Source organism: Oscarella lobularis, chromosome 8, assembly GCF_947507565.1.
Source record: "Oscarella lobularis chromosome 8, ooOscLobu1.1, whole genome shotgun sequence".
Taxonomy (NCBI): domain Eukaryota; kingdom Metazoa; phylum Porifera; class Homoscleromorpha; order Homosclerophorida; family Oscarellidae; genus Oscarella; species Oscarella lobularis.
The window spans coordinates 1,880,876-1,907,388 of NC_089182.1; the positions used below are offsets into that span (position 1 = coordinate 1,880,876).

General features: G+C 49.3%; 9 protein-coding genes across 10 annotated transcripts; 5 read left to right on the forward strand and 4 right to left on the reverse strand.

The window, feature by feature from the left end:
• Window positions 1-17: 17 nt before the first annotated feature.
• Window positions 18-1,615, forward strand: LOC136190177 (pre-mRNA-splicing factor 38A-like). Its single transcript, XM_065978272.1, has 8 exons — window positions 18-186; window positions 236-395; window positions 458-579; window positions 641-726; window positions 782-823; window positions 881-946; window positions 1,002-1,051; window positions 1,106-1,615. The coding sequence occupies exons 1-8, from the start codon at window positions 57-59 to the stop codon at window positions 1,479-1,481; spliced, it is 1,032 nt and encodes a 343-aa protein (XP_065834344.1). The 5' UTR covers window positions 18-56; the 3' UTR covers window positions 1,482-1,615.
• On the reverse strand, window positions 918-9,104 carry LOC136190153 (cell adhesion molecule DSCAM-like). The gene is made up of 23 exons (XM_065978232.1): window positions 8,845-9,104; window positions 8,146-8,634; window positions 7,666-8,094; window positions 7,135-7,599; window positions 6,814-7,089; window positions 6,479-6,757; window positions 6,146-6,421; window positions 5,797-6,072; window positions 5,454-5,750; window positions 5,122-5,397; window positions 4,783-5,064; window positions 4,431-4,727; window positions 4,066-4,383; window positions 3,710-4,012; window positions 3,347-3,658; window positions 3,073-3,293; window positions 2,955-3,021; window positions 2,797-2,903; window positions 2,527-2,740; window positions 2,365-2,467; window positions 2,027-2,313; window positions 1,939-1,971; window positions 918-1,885 (listed from the first exon to the last, which is right to left on the reverse strand). The coding sequence occupies exons 1-23, from the start codon at window positions 8,915-8,917 to the stop codon at window positions 1,767-1,769; spliced, it is 5,799 nt and encodes a 1,932-aa protein (XP_065834304.1). The 5' UTR covers window positions 8,918-9,104; the 3' UTR covers window positions 918-1,766.
• A 47-nt stretch (window positions 9,105-9,151) lies between these two features.
• LOC136190154 (uncharacterized) lies at window positions 9,152-13,884 on the forward strand. The gene is made up of 2 exons (XM_065978233.1): window positions 9,152-9,412; window positions 9,486-13,884. The coding sequence occupies exons 1-2, from the start codon at window positions 9,253-9,255 to the stop codon at window positions 13,775-13,777; spliced, it is 4,452 nt and encodes a 1,483-aa protein (XP_065834305.1). The 5' UTR covers window positions 9,152-9,252; the 3' UTR covers window positions 13,778-13,884.
• LOC136190180 (tRNA N(3)-methylcytidine methyltransferase METTL2-like) lies at window positions 13,710-15,570 on the reverse strand. The gene has a single exon (XM_065978277.1). It carries the CDS (start codon window positions 14,714-14,716, stop codon window positions 13,799-13,801), a length of 918 nt encoding a protein of 305 aa, XP_065834349.1. The 5' UTR covers window positions 14,717-15,570; the 3' UTR covers window positions 13,710-13,798.
• On the forward strand, window positions 14,398-15,689 carry LOC136190185 (nicotinamide N-methyltransferase-like). Its single transcript, XM_065978283.1, has one exon. It carries the CDS (start codon window positions 14,740-14,742, stop codon window positions 15,520-15,522), a length of 783 nt encoding a protein of 260 aa, XP_065834355.1. The 5' UTR covers window positions 14,398-14,739; the 3' UTR covers window positions 15,523-15,689.
• Window positions 15,631-17,489, reverse strand: LOC136190187 (putative defense protein 3). Of its 2 annotated transcripts, none has more exons than XM_065978286.1 (7): window positions 17,349-17,489; window positions 16,479-16,686; window positions 16,267-16,415; window positions 16,124-16,215; window positions 15,986-16,067; window positions 15,881-15,920; window positions 15,631-15,833 (listed from the first exon to the last, which is right to left on the reverse strand). In XM_065978286.1, exons 1-7 carry the CDS (start codon window positions 17,358-17,360, stop codon window positions 15,724-15,726), a joined length of 693 nt encoding a protein of 230 aa, XP_065834358.1. In that variant the 5' UTR covers window positions 17,361-17,489; the 3' UTR covers window positions 15,631-15,723. The 2 variants fall into 2 exon arrangements, with proteins under 2 accessions (XP_065834358.1, XP_065834357.1); XM_065978285.1 differs by having other exon boundaries at window positions 15,983-16,067.
• LOC136190174 (trichohyalin-like) lies at window positions 17,463-19,191 on the reverse strand. The gene is made up of 2 exons (XM_065978268.1): window positions 17,990-19,191; window positions 17,463-17,938 (listed from the first exon to the last, which is right to left on the reverse strand). Exons 1-2 carry the CDS (start codon window positions 19,168-19,170, stop codon window positions 17,602-17,604), a joined length of 1,518 nt encoding a protein of 505 aa, XP_065834340.1. The 5' UTR covers window positions 19,171-19,191; the 3' UTR covers window positions 17,463-17,601.
• A 184-nt stretch (window positions 19,192-19,375) lies between these two features.
• LOC136190172 (glucosidase 2 subunit beta-like) lies at window positions 19,376-21,974 on the forward strand. Its single transcript, XM_065978266.1, has 15 exons — window positions 19,376-19,499; window positions 19,555-19,671; window positions 19,722-19,817; window positions 19,949-20,006; window positions 20,066-20,183; window positions 20,238-20,367; window positions 20,424-20,496; window positions 20,557-20,635; window positions 20,690-20,797; window positions 20,860-21,091; window positions 21,189-21,239; window positions 21,287-21,356; window positions 21,410-21,499; window positions 21,548-21,622; window positions 21,679-21,974. Exons 1-15 carry the CDS (start codon window positions 19,409-19,411, stop codon window positions 21,896-21,898), a joined length of 1,608 nt encoding a protein of 535 aa, XP_065834338.1. The 5' UTR covers window positions 19,376-19,408; the 3' UTR covers window positions 21,899-21,974.
• A 107-nt stretch (window positions 21,975-22,081) lies between these two features.
• Window positions 22,082-23,362, forward strand: LOC136190182 (glutathione S-transferase P 1-like). The gene is made up of 4 exons (XM_065978278.1): window positions 22,082-22,408; window positions 22,479-22,526; window positions 22,582-22,668; window positions 22,854-23,362. The coding sequence occupies exons 1-4, from the start codon at window positions 22,102-22,104 to the stop codon at window positions 23,231-23,233; spliced, it is 822 nt and encodes a 273-aa protein (XP_065834350.1). The 5' UTR covers window positions 22,082-22,101; the 3' UTR covers window positions 23,234-23,362.
• Window positions 23,363-26,513: the final 3,151 nt, after the last annotated feature.

The following is a 26,513-nucleotide window of genomic DNA, read 5'->3' on the forward strand; positions in this document are numbered from 1 at the left end:
CGTATTGCGAATTCGACTTCCCGACTGTCGCGTCGAATTTCTCGCGTTCTGTCGCCATGGCGAATCGAACGATGAAGTATGCCGACACGGTGAAGGGCACCAATCCGCAATATCTCGTCGAAAAGATCATACGAACGCGAATATACGAATCGAAATACTGGAAAGAGGAATGCTTCGCTCTAACCGGTACAGAACTCACTTTTTCTCTCTATCGACGAAGCATACGCATTTGTAGCCGAACTCCTCGTTGACAAGGCAGTCGCTCTGGACCACATTGGCGGTGTTTTTGCCGGAAATATCAAGCCCACACCATTTCTATGCCTGTCGTTAAAAATGCTACAAATTCAGCCCGATAAGGAAATTGTAGTCGAGTTTATAAAAAATGACGAATATAAGTAAGAATAATTGAGGAGAGTTGATGACGTAGAGTAAGCTATATTAATTAATTAATTAATAGATATGTTCGTGCTTTGGGTGCCTTCTATTTGCGACTTGCCGGCACGGCGATGGATTGCTACAAATATTTGGAGCCGCTCTATAACGATTATCGAAAACTGAAAAGGCGAAAGAGAGATGGAAGTCAGTTCAGAAAAACAGGAATCGATACCTGTATCAATTTTTGATTTTTTTTCTTTATAAGATTTTGAGCTTGTTCACATGGACGAATTTGTTGACGAATTGCTGCACAACGAAAGGACGTGCGACGTCATTTTGCCTCGAATTCAGGTGAGCGATTAGTGTAGAGAATTTCTCAGGAAATAATATAAAAGCGGACTTCTAGAGACGATACGTATTGGAACAGGACGAGCGCTTGGAACCCCGGGTATAAAATCACTATACAATGAAACAGAATCTAACGTTGCTGTTTTTTTTACTGCAGATGTCAGCTCTAGAAGGCGACCTTGACATTGAATCAGATGAAGAGGAGGAAGAGGAAGAGAAAAAGGTCAGTTTTTTAAAAACGAAAAAAATGAGAAAGTGTTAGTTACAGCAATTTTCAGGAGCCAAGCAGTTCAAAGGAAGACGAAAACAGATCCAACTCGCCACATCGGTAAGAGCACGCGCGCACATACGTATGCTGCGAGGAAGCTTTCTTCCATCCTAGACGACAGCGTCATCGAAGTCGGTCCAGATCACCGCGTCGTCACAGGCGTCAAAGTCGAAGCCGAAGTTCAGATCGTCACCGAAGACGGCGATCGCGCTCTCGGTCCCGATCTCCGCGACGAAGTCGGCATCGACATCGCGACGACGATGACGAACGGCGTCGTCGTCGTCGTCGTCGTTCGCGATCGCCTCGCGCTCGATCGAGGTCGCGCAGTGCCGGCGACAGCGATGACGGGCGCCGAAAGAAAGAGAAGGAAAAGAAAAAGAAGAACAAGAAGAAGAAGGCGGCTGATGACGACGGCGGTGATGAACAGCGCGAAATTCGCGAAGCGAACGAACTCAGAGCTAAACTTGGCTTGCGTCCGCTGAAAGTGTAGGGGTACATGGGTATGGGGTTTCATTCGTTAGATCAATGAAGGGCTTTTTGCCGTTTGGTTTGAGCTGCAAAGTGTTTGATAACAGGGCACTGGACTCTGTGTGTATGCCACTTTCTGAATTGTAGGTCTCAAAGAGAAAACGAGGTGTCAGCTCAATACTTCACACGGCAAATAATCAATAGTGTTATTAGGAAATTTTCACCTGACGTTATTGATTAGGTTTGATTAGCTGTTTTAAATTAGCTTCGTGCGTGACGTAATCATTCCAGGATGTGGGCAATAGGATTACCGTGAAGCGTTTAGTCGATCACCTTTCACCACGTAAAGAACGATGCCGGTCACAACGAGACCGAGGAACAGTCCGCCGAGGCCAGAGCCAAGGGCCAAAAGAAGGTGTCTGCACACTATTGATATAGTTTATTTAGTTCCCCGCTTTTTGACTCAAATAGAGTTATACCTTGACCGTCTCCTTCGTTTGCACCTGACGTCGCTACACGACACGCGTAAGTTAGGAGGGAGATTGGTTCCGTTGTTTCGTATCTTACCAATCGTCTGCGTATTGCTGATTGTGAAACTGGAGTCGTTGACAGCGCTGTACACGCGAAGTGCACATTGATACGTCATGCCTGACCTCAACTGCCCATTGACATAGCCATTGACCGTTTGCCCTGTTCCCAAGACGAATTCAGTTGGGAGAAATTGGAGAGATTCAAAACTAGCTGCCACGTAGATCGTTTCGACAGGCAAGTCAGGAGAGTACGTTCTGTTTCCTTTGTATTTTTCAAAATTTGCAATGCCAGAGAGAGACGACGCGGCTAAGACGTCAATTTGGCTAAGCAAGAACGTCATTAGGCAATGCTATAGAAAAGAGGGAGAGCAATACCCAATTTCCCCGTTCTCTTCTGACGGTTCGATCAAAGTGAGCGTCGCCGTCGTTCTCGTAGATTTTGAAGGATCAACTGGTGGCAAATAAACTTCGAAAGACCCTATAGGCAGCATCAGCACTATTTTACGACGACGAGTCTGTTTTGCGCGAATACTATACCAGTAGCAATCGTTTTCCCTATCACTGTCGCGCTTCCGTTTCCCATTCCTCCAGCGGTGCTTGCAGTCACGAAGAAAGTCCACTCGGTATTCGGAGCCAAACGATTCACTGTATAAGCCGTGAGAGGCGGTCTGACGTCTTGACTTGATTTCGTTGAGAACGTCTCCATCTTTTTGCCAAGGCCACTGTACGTCTTATTTCCCGAGTAGAAAACCTAGACAAAAATCAAGTCAAAGACCTCGGATGAAAGTACGCGTTCAGTGTTTTCACAGTGTATTGAGTAATAATGCCTCGAGGAGTAGCAGGCGCCATCCACTCGAGCGACACAGTCGTCGTGCTATTGCCAGTTACTGCGAGACGACGGGGAGCACTGGGTACTACAAAAAAGGAAATTAATTCGCAGCAACAAAACAAAGAATTTGACGTACGCCCTTGACTAGTTGTACCCTCCACCGGGTGACTGAGTTGGCCCGGTTTAATGGTATGTGCCTGAACCTGAGTCAGATATGACAAGTATCTAGACCGCGTCTCTGTGGATGCACGGACCTGAATGATGTACGTCGTGTAAACAGCAAGACTGTCTAACACGGCAGACAATGTATCTCCCGTGACGTCTTTGCTCAACGTCACGCCTCCAATTTTATTCTGATAGTAAACTGTATACTTTCGAATGATGCCGTTTGGAGGATCGGGCTCCCTCCACTCAACTCTCATCGTCGTACTACCCGCAATTGCTACTCCCCTCACATTTCGTGGAGCAGTGGGAGCTGTAAGCAGATTTGTCAATTAATTTAAGAAAGCAAGTAGATCGCCACTTTACCGTCCTCAAATGTAGTCACTGTTTGATTACCGCTTGGGGGCCCCTCCAACTGCGTACCATCTTCCCATTCGTTCACGGATCTCATATGTAAAATAAACCGAACGTACGATTCCAATTCCAAAAGGAACCCCGACGTGCTATTGCGAATAAACTGCTGGTACGGCGGCGACGGCACCCTTTCCCCCTCGCGCTCGTAGTAGACGCGATAATACCGAATGATACCGTTCTCTTCGGATAGCGGCGGTTCCCATTGCGCAAACACTGACGTGGAATTCCATACTTCGGCTGTAAAATTGCGAGGAGCCAACGGAACTAGAAGACCCTTAGGTCGCCTTGCAGAAAACAAAAATGCTGATGACGTACCTCCAGGCTCTGTCTTTACTGCCGCAGGTACTGTTCCCTGCGCTTCGCCGAGCTCGTTTGAAGAGACAATGAGAACCAAATAAGTCGTAAATACTCTGAGACGAGATATCGTTGCGACGAACGTCGCGTTATCGACTGCAGTCAGAAATGTGTAATTGCTCGAACTTTCTTCCTTCTTGAAACTGACGGTGTAGTTGAGAATAGCGCTGCCCCCGTCATACGGCGCCGCCCAACTAAACGTAACACTCGACGCAGTCTTTCTGATCGCCGTCACGACAGCCGGATAAATTCCCGAAGGAGGACCTATATAGACAACATTATTTTACAAAGAAAACAACACTTCTCTACACTGTAACCAATAATTTGAATTTTTAATCTGCCGGAGTCAACGTGACCGTAGCGATTTAGGACTCGGCAGAAGTAATTGCCGGAATAGGCCGTCACCACGTTCGAAACGTTCAGAGTCGCCGTCTTGCCGTCGGAAGAGAGAGACAATTCATGATCGACGTCGTCACTTTGAATTCTTCTCGTCAGATAAGGCGGAGTCAGTGACGTCTTGTAAAAGTGGAAGGTGGGAATCGGATTTCCGTCGCCAGTGCACGACATATTGAAAGACGATCCCGAATCGACGAGAAGACTTCCAAAGACGGAATCCTCGAGAATAGACGGCAAGTCTAAACACGCCGATTAGCTATAATTTCAACAAAGTAAATGTCGTTACAGTGAATGTCCATTTCGGCTGAACGCGAGTAGAATCTTCGACTACGACACCGATAGCGACCTCCGTCCGATCGCCGTATTCCCTTTATCGTGAGGGTACTCTGTCTAGACTGCGATATTTGCTTGTCGACTTGGTTGACGTTGCCGCCCAAAGAGACGTCTTCATATACGATGCTGTCATTTGATTTTTGCCAGACAATATAGCCAGGCGGATATCCAATAATTTCGCACGTCAATGAAACCGTCGTCCCTTCCAGGACAGCTGCATCGCGAGGATCCGATACAAACCGACTTCCGACTACAGCAGAAAAATTGAATTCATCGAAGAAGAGTGCAAATAAAAACCGGTTTACTTATGACAGAAGCCGGACGAGGAGATTCGTTGTCGAGGCACGTATAGTTACCTCCGTCGTTCACGTTCGCGCCGTCTATCGTCAACGTACTTCTGATAAAGGTGTCGTTCTCCGGATCGATCCAATCTACAACAAGCGAAGACGATACGGATTGATTGTTTTTGTGCCACGCAATGGGAGAGAACTGAGATGCCGGATAAGCCGTCACTAGGCACGTGAGAACGAGCTTCTTCCCGTAGGACACCTCCTGGCTCTCAGGTCCAACAGCAACGTGCGGATAAACTAAAAGCAATACCTGTACGTATGCAAATAGAAAACACAGATACTTTTGCATTCTACATTTTAGCGTGATGCTGATTGGCTCCGCATTTCCGATGCTGTTTTGCCCGCGACACTCGTAAACACCGCCGTCCTTCATCGCGTCGACGGCCGTCCGATTAAGCGTACTGATCGTTGCGGCTGCGTACGTCTCGTGAACGCCGAACCGCACCTCTTGACCGCGAAACGACCAACTGGTTGTCGGCAACGGAGTTCCGGCCGCCTGGCACACCAACGACGCCGTCTCGCCGCGTATTCCAACGAGACTCGACGAAGGTACCGCGAGGAAGGGTTTCACTATAGGAACCCCGACATTATGAGATAGCTAGCAATTCCGCCGTCACTCTCTCTACCTGTAACAATTGCAGACAAGGAAATCTTAAGCGTGTCTCCGGGAGCGGAGTTATATGCCCGACACTGATAGACTCCCCCTTGGTCGACTTTTTCGCCGAAGAGCGTTACAATGCTCGTCTTTTCGCGCGACGCCGTGTCAATAGCTTCGCTGGCGCTCACGTTCGTTGACCTGTCTCCTATCGTTCTCTGCCACGTGATTGTCGGTATAGGATAACCCGTTGCACTGCACGTCAGTATCTTCGTCAGTCCTCTCTCCAATAACGTCGACTGGGGTTGACCGAATAGAACAGATCGAACTGCAAATACACTCTCGACTCAAACATATATATAATATATATTTACCCGCAAGTTGTGCCAGCGCACTGATGTTGATTCGAGGACCCATTGTGACAACGCAAGTATAGTCGGCTCCCTTCTTCACCGTCACTAGAGGAATCGGATAGGAAATCGTCCATTCGTTCGTCGACGAATGCGTTTGATTTAGGTTGGCGACGACGTTTCCCTCGACTCGCACCTGAGCGCTCGTCGGTCGCGGTGCCGCCGTAATGGTACACTCGACCGACGTCGACAAACCGCGATCGAGCGATTGACTCGGAAACGAAACGATTTCACCAAGAACTGACGAATAAAAATAAAAATCAACCTCCAGCCACCATTAATTTAATTAAATCAGCCCCAATTTTTTTCTTACCACCCACTGTTGCTCGAGCCGACGAAATAGTGTGAAGATAGCCGGCACGACCCGCTTCGCAATAGTAATCGTCCGCGCCGTCGCTGAGTTGCACGTCGGAGAGCGTCAGCGTGCTCTCCACTCCGAGCGGAGTTCGCGTAAACGTCGTTCCGTTTAGTGCCTGCGCGCCTTTGTACCATTCGATGAAGCGCGCTTCGGCTCCGCTCGCGTTGCAGAACAAACTCAACGTGTCTCCCACTCGTCCGTACACGCTCTTCACGCGTACGCGCGTCTTTCCTGAAAAGTAAGCTAAGGCTATAGCCTAACTACATCCTCCCCCCCAGTTGGTATTGCCTGAAACGAGAGACTGAACGGTTGCGTTCTTTGCTAGACCGTTGCTAGCCGTGCACCAAATAGTTGCCAATGCGTTGCTGCTGTTCGCGAGGACGACGTCGATCGTACTCGTCACGGCGATCGACGACGCGGACGACGAAGCGATCGTGAACGCACCTTCCGGCTCCGACGTCCACGAGATCGAAGGAAGCGGATATCCTCCCGCCGAGCATTTCAACGAGACGACTTGGCCGGGAAGCGCACTGACGTTCCTCGGACTGATAATAATGAAAGGATAGACTAAAAGCAAAAAAATATATCTATACGTGCATAATCTCTCATTCTTTTATACGGACCAAACAGATTCATTGTCGCCGAAGAATTGGTCGCTCCGCCGTTGTAGGCCGTGCACGTGTACGCGCCTTCGTCGATCCTGCTTCCTCGCACCGTAATTTCGCTCGTCACATTGACACCGCTCTGATCGTGACGCGTCATATTGACCATTCCTCCATTCGGACGACTCCACTCGATACTCGGTGGAGGACATCCCGTCGCCGAGCAGCGAAATATCGTCTCCTTATCATTGTCTATCGACGTGTCGACGCTCGTCTTCGTCAGGTCAGAGTCAAATCCTAAGAAAAATCGCTAGATGACGTCGTACCCAATCCATTCCATACCGTCGCAGTCATAAAAGCGAACTTCGCACAGCGACAGCGACGGCGTGGGCGACGTCGATCGATTCGAAGACACAACGTAGACAAATTTGCCGCTCGCTTGACCGAAGCACGTCACTCGCATCTCGGTCACAACGTGTCCCGACGAGAGAGGATGAACCATTGGCGAGAGTCGACACGGAACGTTGTCTCGAGGTCGACGCATCGTCTCGTTGCCGACGTAAACGTCGAATCCGTCCATCTCGCGCAGGGCATTCGCGTCCGGGAGCGGCGTGATGACGATGTAGCTGATCTTTCGCACCTCTTTGAACTCCGTTCGCCACCACGTATTCGCTTGTTTGAAGGATCTAAAGCAGGCGTACGGAGACGTCTGAAGACTGCCGTCGATTGCTTTCATTGCCAAAGAGGAAGTGTGGAGTTCGTTCCGAGCCGTCGCCATCACCCCACTGTATATATCTTCATATCTTTCTAAATATATGAAGAGCGTAATTAATTGAAAAATATATTGCTTTCTTAATTGCTCTCAATGCCTACCTTGTAATTCCACTTGAAATTTGCACAAAGATATAGAGGTCGGTTCGAACCCTCTGAGCCGAAAATTGAGGGTCGTGGCAAAGTATACGGAGGAGACCGTGTATTCGGCTTTAAACTCGTTCACTTGCCCGTATTTGCGTAGGCGCCAATAATTGTCTTCGAACCGACCGGTCCGGTGAGAGCCCACATACATCTCGTAAGCTTGCGTAAACGGTTTCGTCGAAACGTAAATGGACATGCTTAAGATGAGAATCGGTTGGGGAAGGAGAAGAGAGACTTCGCTCAGTACAGTCGGCTCTTTCGCAGTTCCGCACGTATTGACGTCGGCGTCAAGAAGTAAGCTCCACGGCTTCGTCGGATCCTCTTCGAACTCAGACGTGTAAGACAGGTCGTCTTCAAATTTGGTTGTTATGTTGAAACCCGAAACCTCTACATAAAATTTTAGTTGTATTAGCTTTTCAAATATTTATTGTCACTTACTCTCAATATAGAAGTAGATCTCACACATCGCAAGAAAGACGTTCAGAGTAGAATCTACTACAATATGCACGTATCGTCCAAAGAGACTACCGCACTGGAAGTACATTAGTCTGCCAAATTTTGCAAACCTGGCGCTTGAATCGGTTAGGCCGCACTTTACGTGCGGTCCATGCATCGTGTCTGAATTGTTGTCCACGTAAGCAATGACGTCTGCCATTTCACTTATTTTTACGTCCGGCAAAAATGTGTCGTCCTTTCGTAGGAACACCCAGATTTCATGAATTTCCCGTATGTAGCCCAGGTCCATTCTCCACCAGGGATTCCGTTCGCGCTGCGATATGAAGCAATTGAAACCGTGGCGGGAGCTCACTCTGTCAATACTCCATTCGGGAATGAATCGGATTCCGTGTCGCTCCAAGATGCTTGACGCTTCTATCTTGACAGGGTTATATATATCAATCAGATACGGTTGATCGGCAACGCCATAGTCTATTGTGACGTCAAGAAAATTCATTCACGCGAGGATAAAGACTGAATTACTGCGCTTTACGATTATACGGCTTATTGATTTCACGCGAAAAAATAAAATAGACTTTAGGTATTTAGTATTTGCGCTCTGACTTTTATGCATGTACAGCGTTAAAAGTTCTTGCTGTACGGGGACGGTAGTAAGTAGTACAGTAGTGTAGTACAGTGTACCTGAAACCGTGACAGCTCTTGAAGCAAAGAAGAAAATCAGGAAAAGAGCGACTCGGAGAATTCTCGACCACATCTAACGACGCTGTACAGTGGTCTTACGGCGACGGACTGATGTAGCCAATGTAGCCACAGGAGACGTTACAACGGATTGTAGAGTAGACTCTACAATCCGTGATGCCACCGCCGCAAGACTAAGGGGGGCTGTCTGACCCAGCAACATCTTCTTTACCTTGTTAATGACGATTCATTTTGTCGTTGTAGGATGTAGCGAGAAAAAATCCGCCGAAAAGTATAACGCACGCTACAGCGATTGCACAACCCACGGGCAAGGTGCTGCATTGCGTGGATTATAAGGCGTCGTAGCGAGACGATTTTACCACAACAAGCTGCTTCTTCGGACACCTGACGATGGAAGAGAAAGACTCGGACGTGTGGAAACCCGAAATGGAGATGCTGACTTCCATGTTTCCCGGCGCGGGCGAATTTCTTCAACTCGAGGACGACAGCCAAACCTCGTGCCGAATCCGGCCACAGGGAAGCAAAGCCTGGCTGCAAATCACCTTCCCCGGTAGGCAGAGATTTCGTAGATCATCTGCAAGGGCCACTTTTTCCATATTCTTTTTTTTCCATCTCTCGCACAGATGGCTATCCTGCAACTCCTGCTCAGGTTTTTGTCAATGGAAGCGACTGCAGTGATAGCTGGACGGAGCAGCTTGATTCCGAAGCTCGGAAACTGGCTGGAAGTCCGATGGCTCTTGAATTAGTCCAATTATTTCAAGAGTTGGTACGATCCTCGTCGTCCGAAGAGAGTCAACCCAAGAAACAGACTGCAGTGAAGAAGAAATCGGCAGTGGTCAAAGAAAAAGATAAGGAAGAGCGCACCGAGAAGAAAAAGCCCATGAAACAAGCATCTGACGTCATATCGAGAATCATGTGGGATCCCGATCTTCAGTCCGAGCATTTCTGCATTGGGTACTTAGATCGATTTGTTGGAATCATCGAGAAACCGTTTGCCGCTTTCTGTTGGGAAGATCTAGCCTCAGTCGACCAATCGGTGTTGGCCATTCCCCAGCATCGCATCCAATATTTCAAATACAAGGACGTCATCGTGTGGAACAAGGCGACTCAAATCGACGACGTCTTCGGTTCGCGAGGAACGGGCAAAACGATTGGCGACGTCATAGAGGAATACGACAAGCAGCACCCAAAGGAAAATACCAAGAACGAGAGTGAAAAAGTGAAGGAAGAAGAAAAAGAGAAGCACTATGACGCAAGCAATAGGCCAACTCACTTCATTTGCATTCCCATAAGCAATCCACTCATTCAAGCCGAGGCCGAGTCCTTTCAAAAACATCTGTGCAATCTTGATTCTCGGCTCGTGGATGGCTGCCTGCCTCCCACCGCTTTGCATCTCACTCTAGCAATGCTGAGAATCAACAACGATAAAGAAATGGAGGTCGTCAAGCGGGTTATGAATGATCTTCAGCTGCAGATGATATCGATGCTGAGTCGCGACAAGGAGCTCAAGTTCGAAGGCGTGCATCACTTTAGGAACCGCGTCTTGCATACGGCTCCTCAGCAACAGCGTGCTCTGTGTCAATTTTCGTCTCTTCTCGTGCAGAAACTTGGCTTGGCTTCGATCGCTACTCCTGGAAATTATACGCCGTTTAGTCCTCACGTAACTCTGGTCAAATTGTCGCGTCCCATGTGTCGTCAGTATAATATGAAGTCGATTGAACGTGGCGTTTATCAGGACTTGACGGAGAAAACGTTCGGGTGCCAACGCGCGGAATGCATGCACCTTTGCCCTGTGACTGCTCCCAAGGAAGACGACGGATTTTACCCGAGATATCACACGGTGCGAAATTGCTTGAGCGACTTGCATCCGGCTATTCCTCGGACGATGCTGAAATCGTCGAAGGAAAATCTCGATGCAGTGAAAAGCGGACTCAAATCGCGGGTCGTCGAAGACGTGTGGGCTGCACACGATCGTCTGACGTCGCTTCTTCGATTCTCCAACGAAAAGCGTCTGGTTGTTTTGCGAGGGCTACCCGGAAGCGGAAAGTCGACGGTGGCAAAGGCGCTTGACGTGGACTCCCAAGCTGGAATATGCAATGCCGACGATTTCAGATATTCGCCTCAGGGATATCATTTCGATCCGAATCGTCTCAGCGACGTTCATCGTCGCTGCTTCACGAAATGCGTCGAGCTAATTGACAGCGACTGTCCCCTGATTATCATTGACAATACGAACGGTCACCTGTGGGAATACGAAGCGTATATGATGCTGGGACGAGTGACGGGATACGAGACGAAAGTCGTGGAAGTTTCGTGTCCGGATCAGGCGTCTCTTGGACGTTTCGTGCGGCGAAACGTCCACCGCGTTCCCATGGACGCGTGCGTGAGAATGTGGAAGGAATGGGAGCCCGATCCCCGGGCCGTTCTCGTCGACGAACATCGGACGCAGGACGACGATTATCTTCGCGAAATTTTGAACGATTCGTCTCTGGCGTCGAGCCCAGCCGACATCGTTCTCTATACGGCTGTCTTCCTCGATTCCGAGTCTCGATCGGCTCTGCTTTCGTGCGTACCGCCTTGCCACGAGACCGTCTACGCCAGCCACATGACTTTGGTATTTCATCCCCGTCGCGACGACGTCAATTTGGCGCTGATTGGAAAAGAGGCCTGCGTTCAAGTGCTGGGATCGGCTGATGATGGAAGAGTCCAAGCTGTCGTCGTCGAGCCGAAAAACAATCAACTGACTGTCGCCAATCTCATCCCACACGTCACGATATCGACCGGACCGGGCGCAAAGCCGAAGCAGGCAAACGACCTGTTGCTCAATTGGACCAAATCCTTTCATCCGATTGACAAGAGCGATTTGGTTCTTTACGGAACCGTCGGCGCAATGGTGGGACCCGCTCACGGACACTCGTCCCGACTTGTGACCGATTCCAAGGAAGTCGAACTCATTCTCAGCCGTCAAACGCAAGACAACGACGACGATATGTGGCCACAACGCAGCGATCTTCCCGTTCATCAGCTCTTCATCTTTGACTTTGACTCGACACTGTTCAACACTCCTGATCCCGATGAAGGACGACGAGAATACGAGCGAGGAACGGGGCAAAAGTGGCCTTACCCGGGATTTCTCGGTCACGTCGAATCTCTCCTTCCGCCTTTGGTTACTCGTCCAGGCCCGGCTTTAGCCGAGTATTATTCTCATTGTGGTCGAGCTGGGTCGTTCACTGTTGTATTGACGGCCCGAATTCGCCGCGTCGAGACAGCTGTTCGCTGCGTCCTGAACGATTTTGGCCTCTTTCCCGATCGCCTAATCACTAAACATTCGGGAGATAGTGGGACGGATTACAAGGTGAAGGAAATTCAAAATTTAATCAAAGAATTTCCCGGTGTGCAGACGGTTTTCATCTGGGACGACTCGTCTGAAAATTTGGCTGGATTTCATCGACTTGCCAGAGAAACGTCCAGCATTGAATTCCTAATTTCTGACGCAACGAAAATTCCACCTATTAAGACTACGTCTTCTATCCGAGACGTTCTGTCGAAGCGAGGAGTTCTTCCTGATCCGGCGTACAGAAAAGCGACTCGATCAGCGATTCGATTTGTATCTGACGCGTGGCAAAAAGTTCTGAAAATCGACTTGGAGGATCCGACGTCTCTCGCATTGGAATTCGGATCGTGTCCTCTTGGTCGAAAATCGGACTGCGACCTGTGCCTTCTCGCTCCGCATCACATGAATCACAAAGACTGTGCTATTCAATTGGAGACGGCTCTAAAGGAAAGGGGTTTCGCGTTCACCTACGTTGCTCACAGTTCGCGATGTCCGCGACTCAAAGTCCAGTGCTTTTTCACCGAGTCTTCGCCCGTTGAATTAGACGTCGTTTTCGCCGCTGTTCCCGTTTCCATTCTAAAGACTTCACCGAGCCTCGGAACTGTCATAGAATCGGTGAAAAGTGGGGACAAAGCGAGTCAGACTGCCCTGACCGGGCCCGTGTTTCTGCGTCAGCTCAACGACCTTTTATCCAAACGGGAGCTGACTGGTGACGAGGCGGTTTGCCTGACCGATATGCTCTGCTGCTACTTAAAGTCTCGGTGGCTAAAGGGCAACGCTTTTCACTGCATTAGAACTTTCCACGTTCTCAAGCTCCTCGTCGGATTTCTTCAAGAGCGACAGCAGAGTCTCGCACACGAGACGGTAGACGCGCTTTTTATCCACTTTCTGAAGTATTGCGACCAACTGGGAAAAGAGGAGTGGGCTCGGCTCTTTATGGAATTCGTGCCGGAAGACTACATTCCTGATATTCGGTCAGCAATTTCGTTTGGCGTGAAATATTTTCGAGAGAAGAAACTCACCGCGGAATCGGTAGAGGAACTACTCGTTCCTATTCGAAATCCGTCGCTCGCTCAAGTCGATCTCAAATTTGATTCTTGCGATTCGGTGCATAACTGGAAGATGGCAACGTTTGTTGAGGCTCGTCTTGGCTCCTACATTCGAAAAATGCTCACCGATGGATTTCTCATACATCCCAGTCACGCGCTTTCCAACCTCGTTTCTTTTCACGTCGACGATAGCGAAGCAATCGTGAAAAGAGTCTCTCTGTGTCTCAAGAGCTTTTGGGACGAGCTTCTCGGCTTCAGTCGAAACGCGGGAGGCATTTATCTGTCTGTGGAAGCTTACCTACCGTCATCGCAAACGAAGAAAGTTCTCCTGCATCACGGCAATACGAAGGAGCTACTCTCCTTAGTCCGTGGATTCAAGTCCATGCCCAACTGTACTCACCTTCACTTCCCGTCTTCCCTTGGCCTCCAGGAGAGGAAGCAGATACACGAAGCGGCCGACAAGCTAAAAATAAATCACTCAAGCCAAGGCGAAGGCAAGGAAAGATACGTCACACTACAAAAGCTAAAGTAGACAAAATTCGTTGTTTTTCTTTTATGTTTTTCTAAATTTTGCCTGAATCCACACGCGATACATTGTAAGTCGTTTACCTCTATTCACAATCAGTCGTCTATCGACGAGATTCTGCTCTTCGACCAAGCCAGCGCCGCACTCGCAAAAAATCTCCCTCACTTCCTCGCGCGTGAAGAAATAGACTCGCGTGCCGTCGCCGCGCGCGTAGAAGTGAGCCGATAGGCAGCGACCCGGCTTGAAGCGCAACTGGGCCAAATCGTATCGGCCGTAGTCGCGAAACAGAATTCGTCCGCCGACTTTCAAATGTCTCGCAAGTCGCGCAACGACGCGACGCATTTTTTCCGGACAGATCGCCGACAGCACAAATATCAATATGACGACGTCGAGCGACGATTCCGGAAACGGAAACGGCGTCGACTCGTCGGCGACGTCGGCAACGAAAGCGGCACATCGACGCGAATCGTATTCGGCATGTGACGTCACGAGATCGACGGCCTCTTTCGATACGTCGCAACAGTAAACGAAGAGATTCGCGTCGTCGTCGTCGCCGCCGCAGTTTGTGCGCAGAATCGGAAAGACCGTATTACCGGCACCGCATCCCACCTCGAAAAATTTGATTTCCTTTCTCGCGTCGTTCTCCTTCACGGTCAATTCGGAGAATTCCGTGAAGAGCCAATGACGATCCTTGAAGAATTTGTTCTGGTGCTGCTCGTAGAATTTGTCCCAGTAGTGCGCGCTGTTTTGTTCGTAGTCGTCGCGCTGTTCGCGACTGAGAAACATCGACGAGTTCTCCTCGACGGCGCGTCGCGCTTCCGTCTCGCGCTCGTCGTCCCATTCGACGTCGTCCCAAGCGTTGTGCTTAAACACGTCGTTGCCGTCGTGCAAGAGACGCGAGCCGAACTGGGGTCGCCGTTCTTCTTCTCCGCCACCAGCCGCCATCCTAGCGCACGCGAAGAGCGAACATGGACGGCTTCGATCCAGAACAATACTGCCGCTTATACTGCACTTTCGACGAAGGCTGCGATCCCGAGGAAACGGATCGGCTGCGAGAGAACCTGCGAGTTCTCGACGGCTACTACGAACGCATAGGAAGCGATCTCGCGCCGGCGTCGTCTCGCCTCTTGGAATACGGCGGCGGACCGACCGTCTGGCCGCTCATATCGGCGGCGAGGCACGTGAATTCCATCACGTTCGTCGACTATCTCGACGCGAATTTGGAATTCGTCAAAAAGTGGCAAAAGAACGTCGAGTCCGCATTCGACTGTTCGTCCGTCTTTCGCTACGTCGTGAATACGATCGAAAAGAATCCGTCCGCGGACGAAGTCGATCGGAGACAGGAGCGAGTGCGTTCGTCTATCCGCGATATCATATCTGGAGATCTTCGTCTCGACGCTCCGGCGGATCCTCGCGTCGCCGCGCCGCATTCCTACGACGTCGTCTCGTGCCATTATACGGTCGGTCACGCTTGTCACGTGACAAGCGACTACATTCCATTTGTCAAGAAGTTGGGAAATTATTTGAAGCCGGGTAAGTTTCTGCTTTTGTCCGACATGCCGACGAAGTACGATTTTCCGTGGGGCAACGACAGCGGCGACGGTAAGGATGTCAATGTGAAAGATAAGGAATTCATTATCGATGCCGTTCGCCGAGCCGGATTCGAGGTGCTCGACGTCCAGGTGGTGACTCGGCCGACGCCCGATGAAATGCCGGCCGAGCAAGTGATGGTTCTCGCTAGAAAGCAGTGACGCGCGTCGTGCACGTCCGTTTGAGCTTACCTTTCACTTTTCACTTTCCTTGGGCTGCTTGTTGAGTGTTGAGTGCGCGTGTCGTGGAGACGTTAGCGGAGACTGCAGTTCACTTTGTGCACTTATTCGATCGTATTGTAAGGTATAGTCATATGCAGACACAAACATTCAGGAGGGTGAGTCAGTTAGTCAGTCAGCGAGTCAAGCTTGTCCGTTTTGTGGACATTGCTCGGCTTCCCACTGACTGTAGGCTCTTTCCCAGTTCTCAAATCCGTCTTTCCATTTCAAGAAATATTCTCTGATTTGCAACTCTATGGCAAGGGTCCGGTAATTCTCGTTTATTTATATCATTGCAAACCTATGTCTTCGTCAGTTGGGCCTGGGGTTGGGGTTGGAAGCTGAAAGAATGAAAGAAAGAATTGGGCTTCTAATCATATGAAGATTAATGGAATTTTGTCACCACCATTGATGGTCCGTCTAATTCGTCAAAGGTGGCGCTTTTGATCTGAACCCAGTATACCATCATTGACTGCACGACGGAACACCTAAAAACGCGTTTTTCTCAGATAGGTCGCTCTCTGATCATACGACTGGGGCTTACGTCGCGTAGAGTTGCCCGTAACCTTTTCCCGGAGCTTGCCATGACACAGAAATTGACGATTTTTGAACGGGGCTTTTGTGACCGACGGCGCCCTAGAGAAATTACTCAAAAAAACGGAAGTCATAGGGAAGCACTGTTCGCACTTTTTCCGTTGTACAGGGCAAAGTCTGGGCCAATTCGGTGTCGAAAGCGACGAACGAACCGACGGTGCCCGAGCTCCCGTTAGTTTGCCGAACTTGGCAAAAGAAGCCGCGAAAATCGGGAGTTGATTCGTTCGCCTTTGATATAGTCACTGCAAATCATTCGAACGTGAAACGTACGGCGCATTCTCAGTCTATATAGTGTTGAGTCGAACCGTTATATACTTGATACGGTACGTATCCGTCGACGGCAGTTGTTGTGACAACATAGGGGCTCGGAGACGTTTGGGCATCCGCTCGATGAGCGATGGGATTCGGCGCCAATCCCTCGCACAGGCCGAAGACGAACGGAACCGGCGGCCCCAGACTGTACGCATCTCCACGCGACAGCAATGTTAACAGAGTTGATAGGTACAGAAGAGCCTGTGATAATAGAATCAGAGCCCGTAACAGTACAGTTCCTGACCACCGGATCTTAGAACCCCCGCAGTGTGCTGAACGTGAGTCATGCAAAGCGTTGTGGGAAGGTACTTTCCAGTGCAAGATCGATTGTGCAGCAGCATCATGATATGACCGCTGCAATATTTGCTTTGGGTCCCCATTTCATGCATATGATGGCGTTAGGTCCGGTGCCCAATCCTAAAATGCAATCTAGAGCTAAAAATGACAACAATGCGCTTTTCACTAGACATCGGGTTTCTTTCTTTAGAGCGTCCTGTTATGGTTTGGTGGGGTTGGGACAGGTATCGACTGTCCGAGAGCACAAACAATAGTTGCAAGCGAACTCCGCGAATTCTCTGCAGGTGGCACGATGCATGCAGACTCCTCCTCGGACCTCCCACGGTACTCAGTAGCGAGACCGGACCCGCCGCCACCCCACCCCGCCGCCACTGGTACGGTACTGCACAAGACAGATCAATTGCAAGCGCACTCGAAGGCGAACGGCGTAGGCGGAATGAAATTCAACGGTTGAGAAAGTTAGCTTTCATCTACTTAGCTTTAGTGCGCGACAAAAAACTGCAGACCACCGGCTTTCATCCACAGAACACACATGTCTGTAATTCGCTAGGGAGTGCGCGGCTCACCTTGGTCGCCATTTCTTGCGGACTATGGGAGGTCTGAAACGCTTCTCACCGCTTCTTTCAAGGCAATGGGGCGATTGGTCATCTAATTCCTACATATATGCATGATGCGCGTGGTTGCGTGTACGACGATTGACTCCTCCCCGGACCTACTACATCAAAGGAGGAGCAATATGTAATAAGGGAACTGTAGCTAATAAATACGTTCTGGAAAAGCCTGTCTGCTGCTCGGAAGCGACAGCAGGAGCGAAACGAGTCACGCGGCAAAATCGGTGCGCTCTTCTATTCGCAGAATGCGATCGTGCTCGCGTTTTTCTTCCTCGAGAAGATAGCGCTCCTCTTGGGATCGAAACCGTACCTGAGCGAGCATTCGCAAGCTTTCCTGCTTCTCGCTGAGCGTCTTCGATAGCTCGGCTGATTCTCGAAGAATCTTCTGCTTTAATTCCTCTTCTACTTTCTGAGTCGAAATCGCCAACTCGCGAAGCTTCTTCGCGTTCTCTCTCTTGCGCGCTTCGAGCTGCTCTTGGAGTTTGCAGACGATTTGATCCTGCTTACGACGAGCCTCCTCAGAAGAACGGGCCTTGTCATAAAGCCTACACATAATAGTGAGTAAGCTACTAAACTTCTCAGGCTAGAACTTTCACCTTCTCTCGATTTCGTCTTGCCGTTGGACGTCCTTCACGAGACTCCGTATTCGATCTTCGTGCTCCTTTCGTGCTATGTCATTCTGCTGCTTGCTCATCCGTCTCTCCCACTCGTCAAAACCCTTCCCATTCTTCTGCATCGCCTCCATCGCTTTTGCCTCGACCGCAGCCTTTCTCTTCTCCTCCACTCGCCTCATTTTCTCCTCCATATCGCTCAGCATACGCGTTCCTTCGACGTGCTCCGACGCCGTGACGGCAAACGTCTGCATTTCCGTATTCTTCGCCAACATTCGTCGAACGTCGCCCAACTTGCGTCCAGTTTCTCGACCCTTCAACTCCATTCTTTCCTTCTCCTGTCTCAAATTTTTAGCCAACTCCTTTTTCCGCTCCTCGTACTGCCTCCCGGCCAGCTCAGCCTTTCGCCTCTCCTCTCCGAGCGTATCCTCGCGATTTCTCTTCTCCCTCAACTCCTTCATCATCTCCTTGGCTCGATGACTAATCGAATCCGCCTCCTCCTTTCTCTTCTTATGCGCCTCCATGTTCAACGTGATCGCCACTTCGGCGAGCTTTTTCTGCAAGAGAAACTGCTCCTCTTCCTTGCGTCGAATTTTCAATTCAAACTCCTCGCTCAACTTCTGCACTTCGGCTCGCTTTCGATCGACCGCCTCGCACAACTTCTCGAAAGCGTACTCGTTCTTGTTCGTCGCCTTTATCTGCTTCTTTATCGCCTCGTTGTTTCGCGTCGTCGCTTCGACGATCCCTTTCGTCTTCGTTCGAGTCGAATCGAACGCCTGATGCAAATCGTGCTGCTCGTAGCGCTGCAACATCATCTGCTTCTCCAGAAGTCGTCTCTCTTCGATTGCCTTGCGTTTCTCCACGTCGCGCTCTTTCGCCTGCATTGCCGTCTTCAAATTGCGCTGCGTTCGCGTGTAGTCCATTTCGAGACGTTTCAGCTCGCGTCCCTCCTGCCTATGCTGCCACATGTGATCGTTGATCAGTCTGAGACGCCTGTCGTGATCGTCGACGATTTCGGTGGCGCGCGACCGTATTTCCGCCGTCGATTTGGGTCGCTTCTTCGGCTTTGGAGGTGCCGTGACTCCGTTTGCGTTTCCGGAGCCAAGAAGACGATCGGTCATCGATTCGTAGCGCTCTTGGAGCTTCGAGTAGCGATCGGCCGACATTTCTACAGTGTACAGCCGCGTTGCCACGTAACAGATGGATGCAACGCGCGCTAATAAAACACGCAAGTTTGGCTTCCAGCCCCCAGGAATCGGCATAAGACACTATGCGTGATATATTGGCAACTAGTTTTATTTCTACGTATACTTTTAGTGTCAACCAAGCTAAAATTTGCGAGAAATAAGGAAAGCGAAGTGCGCTACGTCAAGTTCCGATCCTAGCGCACGCTGCTAGAGAACGATGTCGACCGTCTTTAGAACTTTTCTAGTTGTATTTAGTCTCGTCAGCGGCGTCTGTGGCACTGAAAGACTCCGTGGCATCGCCATCTCTAGTAGGCGTAGCAGTCCGTATGCGGAAGTGCACGAAAGCGTGATTTTTTCGCCTAGAACTATCCTTCTACGATCCGTCGCGACTCTTCACGTGCCTCGACGGCTCGGCAACGATTGATTTCGATTCAGTAAACGACGACTATTGCGACTGCGAAGACGGAACAGACGAGCCAGGTTCGATCGGAGGGGACCAGGTACGCGACATTAGTAGTTTCTTCTTATAGGAACCCCCGCTTGTTCCCGAGGACAATTTCACTGCACGAACGCTGGTCACAGGCCTCAATACATACCCTCGTCGAGAGTGAACGATGGAATATGCGGTAAGATTTTTAGAATCATCTTAGCAAGTATTAGTATTTGTTTTTGCACGGCGCTCTGAGTATCGAATTTGAGTTCATTTTATAGGGGAGGGAAGAGAGATTTTTATGTAGTTTTTATTATGTATTTTTAGACTGCTGCGACACTACGGATGAGTATTCTGGGCTTGTACAGTGCACAAACAATTGCAAGTATGTACAGCTGCTTTGAAGTTAGATTATTATTATTTATCTCTGGCGTGCTTTTATAGGGATTTAGGAGCTGTTGAGAGAGAGGAGCGACGAAGGGAAAGAGAAAAGCAGCAGCAAGGATATGAGATGAGACTCGAGTATAGTCAGACGGGCAAGGAAAAAAAGCAGGACAGACAGGTAGAGACGTGCCAGTCTGCTGATTTGTACAAATCTTTATATACTTTGTTTCAGACTATGGTGGAAGAACTGAAGACGGAGTTGGATAAAATAAGGCAGGAGGCCGAGAAGTTGGAAGAGATCAAGAAAACAGCGGAGGGTCAGGCAGATGCTGCGAAACAGGAACACATAGACAAATGGAAAGGTGCACTTCTATTCCCATTGTGTAGAGTTAGGGATTTCTTTCACTGGTTACTTTAGCCGAGCAAGAAGCGATAGAGAAAAAGAAAGCCGATGAAGCGTTCACTCAACTTGATACAGACAGCGATGGCATGTATGTAATTGTATGAATACCAAAGCTTGCATAGTTAATTTTATTTCGGGATTTGATTAGGTTGGTGTTGTCTGAATTTCAGAGCAAGACCGAGTTTGATTCCAATGGGGACGGAACGGTTGATGCAGAAGAAATTCTAGTAATTGAGAGTTCCGCGTATAAACTGAGACATTCACGTGACACGTTTTGCTAGGAATTTACTAAGAACAACACGCAGGTTGAGTACGATAGCTTTTATCCTGACATTTGGAACGAAATCAAAAGAGTCTTCCCGCCTCCAGCTCCACAAGAGACTGACAACGTGAGAAAGACTAGTACACTGGAGATTTATTTTCCAAATAAACGAGCATGGAATTCCCTTAGGTTCCTCCAACTGACACTCCACCTGCTGATATTGAGGATGCACAGCCGCCAGAAACTCCCAGCGAGGAACCGGAAGAGGAGAAGGGTGACGAGAACAAACGTGATGAGATAGACAACGCTGATGAGAGTGAACATGGTGACGACGATGACGACGACGAAGATGACGACGACGAGGACGACGATGAGGAGTATAATGACAATGGTGGTGAAGAGAAGCCTGTAGAATCTCCAGGTGTGCGCATCTGTGAAGGCAACTTTGGATTCTTGATCCTTGCTTTCACTTACTGATTAACTTTAACCTTGTCTCCTTACCTTGAATTTTTGTGTAGAACTTGAGGGTATGCCCAGTTTCAGTGATGAAACCCAAGCATTGATTGATGGTATGTTGGATGTGCCAAATGGCAATAGGCTAACAAATTGTTTGTAGCTGCTTCGAAAGCTGCTGAGGAGCATGGCAAAGTCGATCAAGAAAAATCAGAGAAAGAAAGGGAGCTGAGGCACGTCAAGAAGCGCTTAATACACCCTCGTGCTGAGACCTTCTTGTTTGTAGGGATGTCGAGAACGAGTTGTCCGTTGATTTGGGACCGGATGAGGAATTTTTTCCTCTTCAGGGTCACTGCTACGAATACACGGAGAGAGAGTGAGTTCAGCGAAAAGAGATTTGATCTCGTGCTAAACTTGTTTTCAGATACACTTACAAATTGTGTCCTTTTGACAAGGTCTCGCAGAGATCGAAGCACGGTGGATCAGAAACGAGTTTGGGGTAATTTCGTAAGCCTGTTGAGTGATCGCGCTTTTATTCGCTTCTGTGATACGAAGATCGTGGGGAAAGTGGAATGGCGAGTCGAACAAATATGACGGCATGTTGTACGACAACGGAGAGAAGTGCTGGAATGGTCCGGCGAGGAGTGCAAGCATCTCAATCAAATGCGGCATCACAAATGAGCTCGTCTCGTCGTCCGAGCCCAATCGATGCGAGTATGCGATGGTGTTTCACACTCCAGCCGCCTGCAGGCATTTAGAGCATGATGAACTCTAGGGTAGGTGAACGTTTTGTGTGATTGACACCGTGACTCGGTGTATTGCCTGCCTAAATTGAATTCTAATCTAACTAGCGAGAACGTTCACAATTTTTCTTCGCGAGAAAATTCGGCGAGTCTATGACGTCAGAAATTTTGGAATAGCTAAGGATCTTTTCCGCGCTGGAACGCGCATGCGTGAAGACGACGCTTGGAACACGTCATGAATCTTGTTCAGTTTCTCTTGGGCTTATCCCTCGTTCTGTTCGCCTCGTTATTTACGACAGGCGGCCCGTGGTCGGCCTTTCTTTGCCTCCGTCAAACGGTGCTCGGTCAACGCGGCTGCACTCCAACGGGCGCGATCGGAAACGTCACCCTTCACTATTTCGCTGGACGAGGTCGAGGCGAAGCCATACGCCTCCTTCTCAACGACGCGGGCATTTCCTACGTTGAGACAGCGTTCACGAAAGACACGTGGCCCGCTGCGAAGGAAACCGGGCTCGCATCAGGCGCTTATGCATTTGGTCAAGGTGTGCTCATGTTTAATTATATTAGTTCAATAATTCATTCGCAGTACATACGCTAATTATCCGTTTCTAGTTCCTGTTCTGTTTACCAATTCAGAACAGCCTCTTGCTCAGTCTCAAGGCAAGACCTTACCTTTACATCTTCGAATTTTGTCTATTGATTCTATTGACTGCAGCTATTATGAGGCGTCTTGCCCGCGCTTCGAATATGGACTGTGATTGCAGTGACCTTTCTCACTGCGACGCTGTTGCTCTTGGAACTGGTGAGTGTAGTTCGTTCATCAGTTCTTGGGGTCTCTGGGCTTTCGGGCATTTAGTGATGATTTACGTTTTCACAGTTTGTCTGATATATTATTACGTGAATGCAGATGTAAACTGAGCACCCCCCTTCACAAAGAAATCCTCCTTTATTTCAATCTATAATACACTGAATTATTCTTTTTTTCAGAGGACTTGAAATCGCAAATGGGTCGTGTTGTCTATGATGAGAAGTTCACCAATGAAGCAAGAATCGCCTACTTGTCCGGAAAAGCCCAAACGTGGTTTGGCTACTTTGAAAAACTCCACCAAGCAGGTAGCACTCCCAATCACCACGGCTACTTTGGCACCAAGGGCCACGTGACCTGGGTTGACTTTTTTGTATTTGACACAATTGACGCTCACGTCGCCTTGGGAACGCAAGTGGAGGGCGCGGACAAATACGACGTCTTGGCCCCCTTTCCCAAATTGCGTACGTTTTACAGCGGGTTCGCACAGCGTCCTCAAATTGCCGCTTACCTGTCAAGCGATCGCCGTCCAAAGTTCACCCTGCCTTATCCCCCCAAGTGAACAGGGGTACGTTTTAGAAAAAATGCGCCTGTTGCTGTTGTGTTGCGCTTTCTATTGTATAACGGTCACTGGGTGTGCATGATACGTTTTCTTTCTTGATTGGTTTATTAATACACCCTCGTGCTGAGAGCTTCTTCTTGTTTGTACTTTGTAGGGATGTCGAGAACGAGTTGTCCGTTGATTTGAGACCCCGGGATGAGGAACTTTTTTTCCTCTCAGGGTCACTGCTACGTATACACGGAGAGAGAGTGAGATTTGATCACGCGTTAGCCTAACTAGCGAGAACGTTCACAATTTTTTTGCGAGAATTCGGCGAGTCTATGACGTCAGAAATTTTGGAATAGCATTTTGATACAGCTTACAGTACTTGCAACGACTTGCACCGAGCCTTAATACGGGAGTCGTGTCAGCCACAAAGAAAAAATTCTCGCTTTGCGTCCAGGGCCTCTAGCGGCTCAGAACTCGGCGCAGGCGAAAGTCGAATGCATCAGAGACGCCTCGCAGCGTGCCGCTCTCTGTAGCGAGGCAGATTCACCACCATTTTCTTTTTCCCTAGATCTACACCTCTTTGTTTCGCTAAAATCGTCCTCGCTGATGTTCCTACAGAGTTCTGCCGTATTTTCCGAAGCTTGCTCTAGCCTCTAGGTCTGAAAACGAAATGGCGAGCCTCGATTTCGCTTGCCTCTGCCTTCCACGTCCAATAGATCGCAGGCTGAACGAGAATTCTGGGCGAATGCGCGAGGGCCCCGTACACGAAGTTGCGCACATTCGATTTTATTTCGTAGAGTAATTTTACAGAATATGCACTCATGCAGAAACCTAATCTAGCGTGTCCACTGTATTTTTCGATCCTTCCTTTCGTCGTTCGTTCTTCCGCAGGCCTTCTCTACGTCTTCGTCGATTGTTTTATTCAGCTGTCTTCGTCTTCGTCGATCGTTCTCTCTTCGATCTTCGTTTTCCTTCAGCGCTCGCGATCTAAAAATCAAATCCCAATTAGTCACTGTCAAAATATCGTTCTACGTACCTTTTCTGAATGCGTCCGTATTAGCATTACCCGAGCTACACCACGGGGAGGTTCGGACGCTTCGTAGCTCAAGGCAGCCACCGCAAAGCAATGGCCACCCGTTCCAAAAAGTTTCGGGCGAGTTTTAGCCTCATAGGCTACCTCAACCAGTATCCGCCTGGACGAGTAGTCGGCCCCTAATACCGAGTCCCCCGGCGCGACGATACCTGACCACATTGGTAAGCCGAAGCTAAGAACCAGGGCTTCTGAGATGGAGAGCGGCTGACTACCGTTTGTAGGAGTTGACAGGAAAGGACGTGCAATGCCCAGATCGAATTCTCCTGAGCCAGATCATCCGCAATCTAATCGTGCCAGTTGGTGAGATAAGTGCCGGCAACCAGACCGCTTGCGACACCCCCTCCGAGCCGTACCCACTCTGCCTAACGCAGGCCGTGCTCGTTTGGCAACAATAAGACATATAGGCGATCATTCTGCTCAGTGCGTGAACCGAGGCCGAAGCCCCCCATCGCCCTGCTTAGAGGCTCCGGCACGGGATTAATCCGTGGGCCACGCTGATCCGACGATCCAGACTGTCCTTTTGCCAATCTCCCGAGCCAGTCCGTCAAGGATGAGACGCAGATTGCTCCACGCCCCACCCACCCTAGGCCGCGACTGAAGGAGAATCGGTGTGCACTTCCCTTTTGAACCGTGTAGCTCCGCCCAGCGCGCTCATTGGTCCGTTGAGGTCACGTTGGGTTCAACTAGCGCTCTGGTTGGTTCCTTCGAATAGGTGCGAATTTTTCAATACCGTTTGACTAACGATTGCATCATGATCATGGTCAGCAATTCTATTCTTGGCAATGATGATGCAAGATTTCTCGCCTCAAGGTCAAGATGGCGTACGATGCCTCGTGGTCGCGTTTCTTCTTTTTCTCAGTTTCGTCTTACGTTTCGCTGTTTATTATCCTCGATTGGCTTATTCGCGGGCTTGTCGAACGGCCCGGACATCGGGGAAACGAACACGTGATCGAAGCAGAACGTGGCGTAAGCTGACGAAGAAAATGGCCGATTTCGGCGACGACGACGACGCGAGAGCCAAGAACGATTCCAATTACGGCGTATGGACGATCGGGTACTCGTTTTCGCGATGAAAAAGGCGATCCGTCCACCCGCGGACGTCGCCGATCACTTTCGCTTCTTTTTTGCAGTGATCTGCGACTACGAAACGCTTTGCAATCATTAATTCACGCTCAAATTCGAAGAAATCGTGCGACTATTGGCCGCGCGAGGTTGTTTTATTAGCATATTAGAGTAGATCTAGCGCATTTCGTTGGAAATCCGCGAGGTCAAGATTTTTAGCATCCCTGAACTATATATAGCACACGGTTTTTGGTCACCTCTCCGATTCTCGATATTTTCTTATGAAACGGTGGGGATCGGTTGCCTGTTTGACTCTGCGGTACCAAATTGACCTCACGCCTTCAATTTTGGCTAATATTTCGTAGTTGGTTGATATGAGCATGTGTATCCGTTCCCTCCTCCACAGTGTTTCTACAGGTAAAGATCGTAGCATTTGATTAGAATCTGATTTTACTTTGGTTTCAGTTCGCTTCTCGTCCTGACGCGTTGACGAATCCGACGAAACAGATGAAGAAAGAAGAAGATGTAGACGAAGGCATCACCCTGGGGACTTGGGTTAAAGTCTCTCTCCATGTGGGCTAGAGGTAAATATGCGCCACCCTCCCTGGCGGCCGGAGGTTAATCCGCCGACCCCCTGTGGATTTGGGTAAAGTCCGCTGTGGGGACTGCAGTCTCAGTCCCACCTCTTGGCCAGGAGGTCAAGCGGCAGCGCAGGACGACGACGACGACGACGGAAAAATTGGGACGAAGAGATTTTGTATTTATCCGGAATATCGTAAATAAAAATTTGGCTATAAATTCGCCTACTTTCACGAACGACATGCGAGTGGAGCGCATGCAACGGCGTGGGACTCGCGCGGCGGCGGCTAAGGGCACGCGCGCGCTCGTAGTTTTCGACGACGCGTGGGACTCGCGCACTACAGCGGTAAACGAAGACGCGCGCGCTCATGGACGGTCCCTAGGCTAATATATCACTCCTGTTTCCATAAACCGGAGATCAAGAGAAAAAGCATGCAATAATCATGCAAAAAATCTTCATGCAAAAAAATCTTTCTTTCTGATGTTCTTTCTTCGTCCTTCATTTCACCTGCAATATCATGTCAGTGAAAAGAAAATGATACTATGACTGAAAACACT

Bases quoted from the DNA above. Each gene is read 5' to 3' on its own strand.
- LOC136190177 (XM_065978272.1), top strand. From the start codon at position 57: ATGGCGAATCGAACGATGAAGTATGCCGACACGGTGAAGGGCACCAAT. The intron at 187-235 runs GTACAGAACTCA...ACGCATTTGTAG, and splicing joins GGAATGCTTCGCTCTAACCG to CCGAACTCCTCGTTGACAAG. The intron at 824-880 runs GTATAAAATCAC...TTTTTACTGCAG, and splicing joins ACGAGCGCTTGGAACCCCGG to ATGTCAGCTCTAGAAGGCGA.
- LOC136190153 (XM_065978232.1), bottom strand. From the start codon at position 8,917: ATGTGGTCGAGAATTCTCCGAGTCGCTCTTTTCCTGATTTTCTTCTTT. The intron at 4,013-4,065 runs GTTACAGTGTAG...TTGTCTATATAG, and splicing joins ATTAAAAATTCAAATTATTG to GTCCTCCTTCGGGAATTTAT. The intron at 2,904-2,954 runs GTACGTCAAATT...CCTTTTTTGTAG, and splicing joins GGGTACAACTAGTCAAGGGC to TACCCAGTGCTCCCCGTCGT.
- LOC136190154 (XM_065978233.1), top strand. From the start codon at position 9,253: ATGGAAGAGAAAGACTCGGACGTGTGGAAACCCGAAATGGAGATGCTG. The intron at 9,413-9,485 runs GTAGGCAGAGAT...TCTCTCGCACAG, and splicing joins GCTGCAAATCACCTTCCCCG to ATGGCTATCCTGCAACTCCT.
- LOC136190180 (XM_065978277.1), bottom strand. From the start codon at position 14,716: ATGGCGGCTGGTGGCGGAGAAGAAGAACGGCGACCCCAGTTCGGCTCG.
- LOC136190185 (XM_065978283.1), top strand. From the start codon at position 14,740: ATGGACGGCTTCGATCCAGAACAATACTGCCGCTTATACTGCACTTTC.
- LOC136190187 (XM_065978285.1), bottom strand. The intron at 15,921-15,982 runs GTGACAAAATTC...TCATTCTTTCAG, and splicing joins TAGACGGACCATCAATGGTG to CTTCCAACCCCAACCCCAGG. The intron at 15,834-15,880 runs GTTTGCAATGAT...CCCTTGCCATAG, and splicing joins CCCAACTGACGAAGACATAG to AGTTGCAAATCAGAGAATAT.
- LOC136190174 (XM_065978268.1), bottom strand. From the start codon at position 19,170: ATGTCGGCCGATCGCTACTCGAAGCTCCAAGAGCGCTACGAATCGATG. The intron at 17,939-17,989 runs GTGAAAGTTCTA...TATTATGTGTAG, and splicing joins CAAGACGAAATCGAGAGAAG to GCTTTATGACAAGGCCCGTT.
- LOC136190172 (XM_065978266.1), top strand. From the start codon at position 19,409: ATGTCGACCGTCTTTAGAACTTTTCTAGTTGTATTTAGTCTCGTCAGC. The intron at 20,497-20,556 runs GTATGTAATTGT...GGATTTGATTAG, and splicing joins GATACAGACAGCGATGGCAT to GTTGGTGTTGTCTGAATTTC. The intron at 20,798-20,859 runs GTGAGAAAGACT...GAATTCCCTTAG, and splicing joins CTCCACAAGAGACTGACAAC to GTTCCTCCAACTGACACTCC.
- LOC136190182 (XM_065978278.1), top strand. From the start codon at position 22,102: ATGAATCTTGTTCAGTTTCTCTTGGGCTTATCCCTCGTTCTGTTCGCC. The intron at 22,409-22,478 runs GTGTGCTCATGT...ATCCGTTTCTAG, and splicing joins CGCTTATGCATTTGGTCAAG to TTCCTGTTCTGTTTACCAAT. The intron at 22,669-22,853 runs GTGAGTGTAGTT...TCTTTTTTTCAG, and splicing joins CGCTGTTGCTCTTGGAACTG to AGGACTTGAAATCGCAAATG.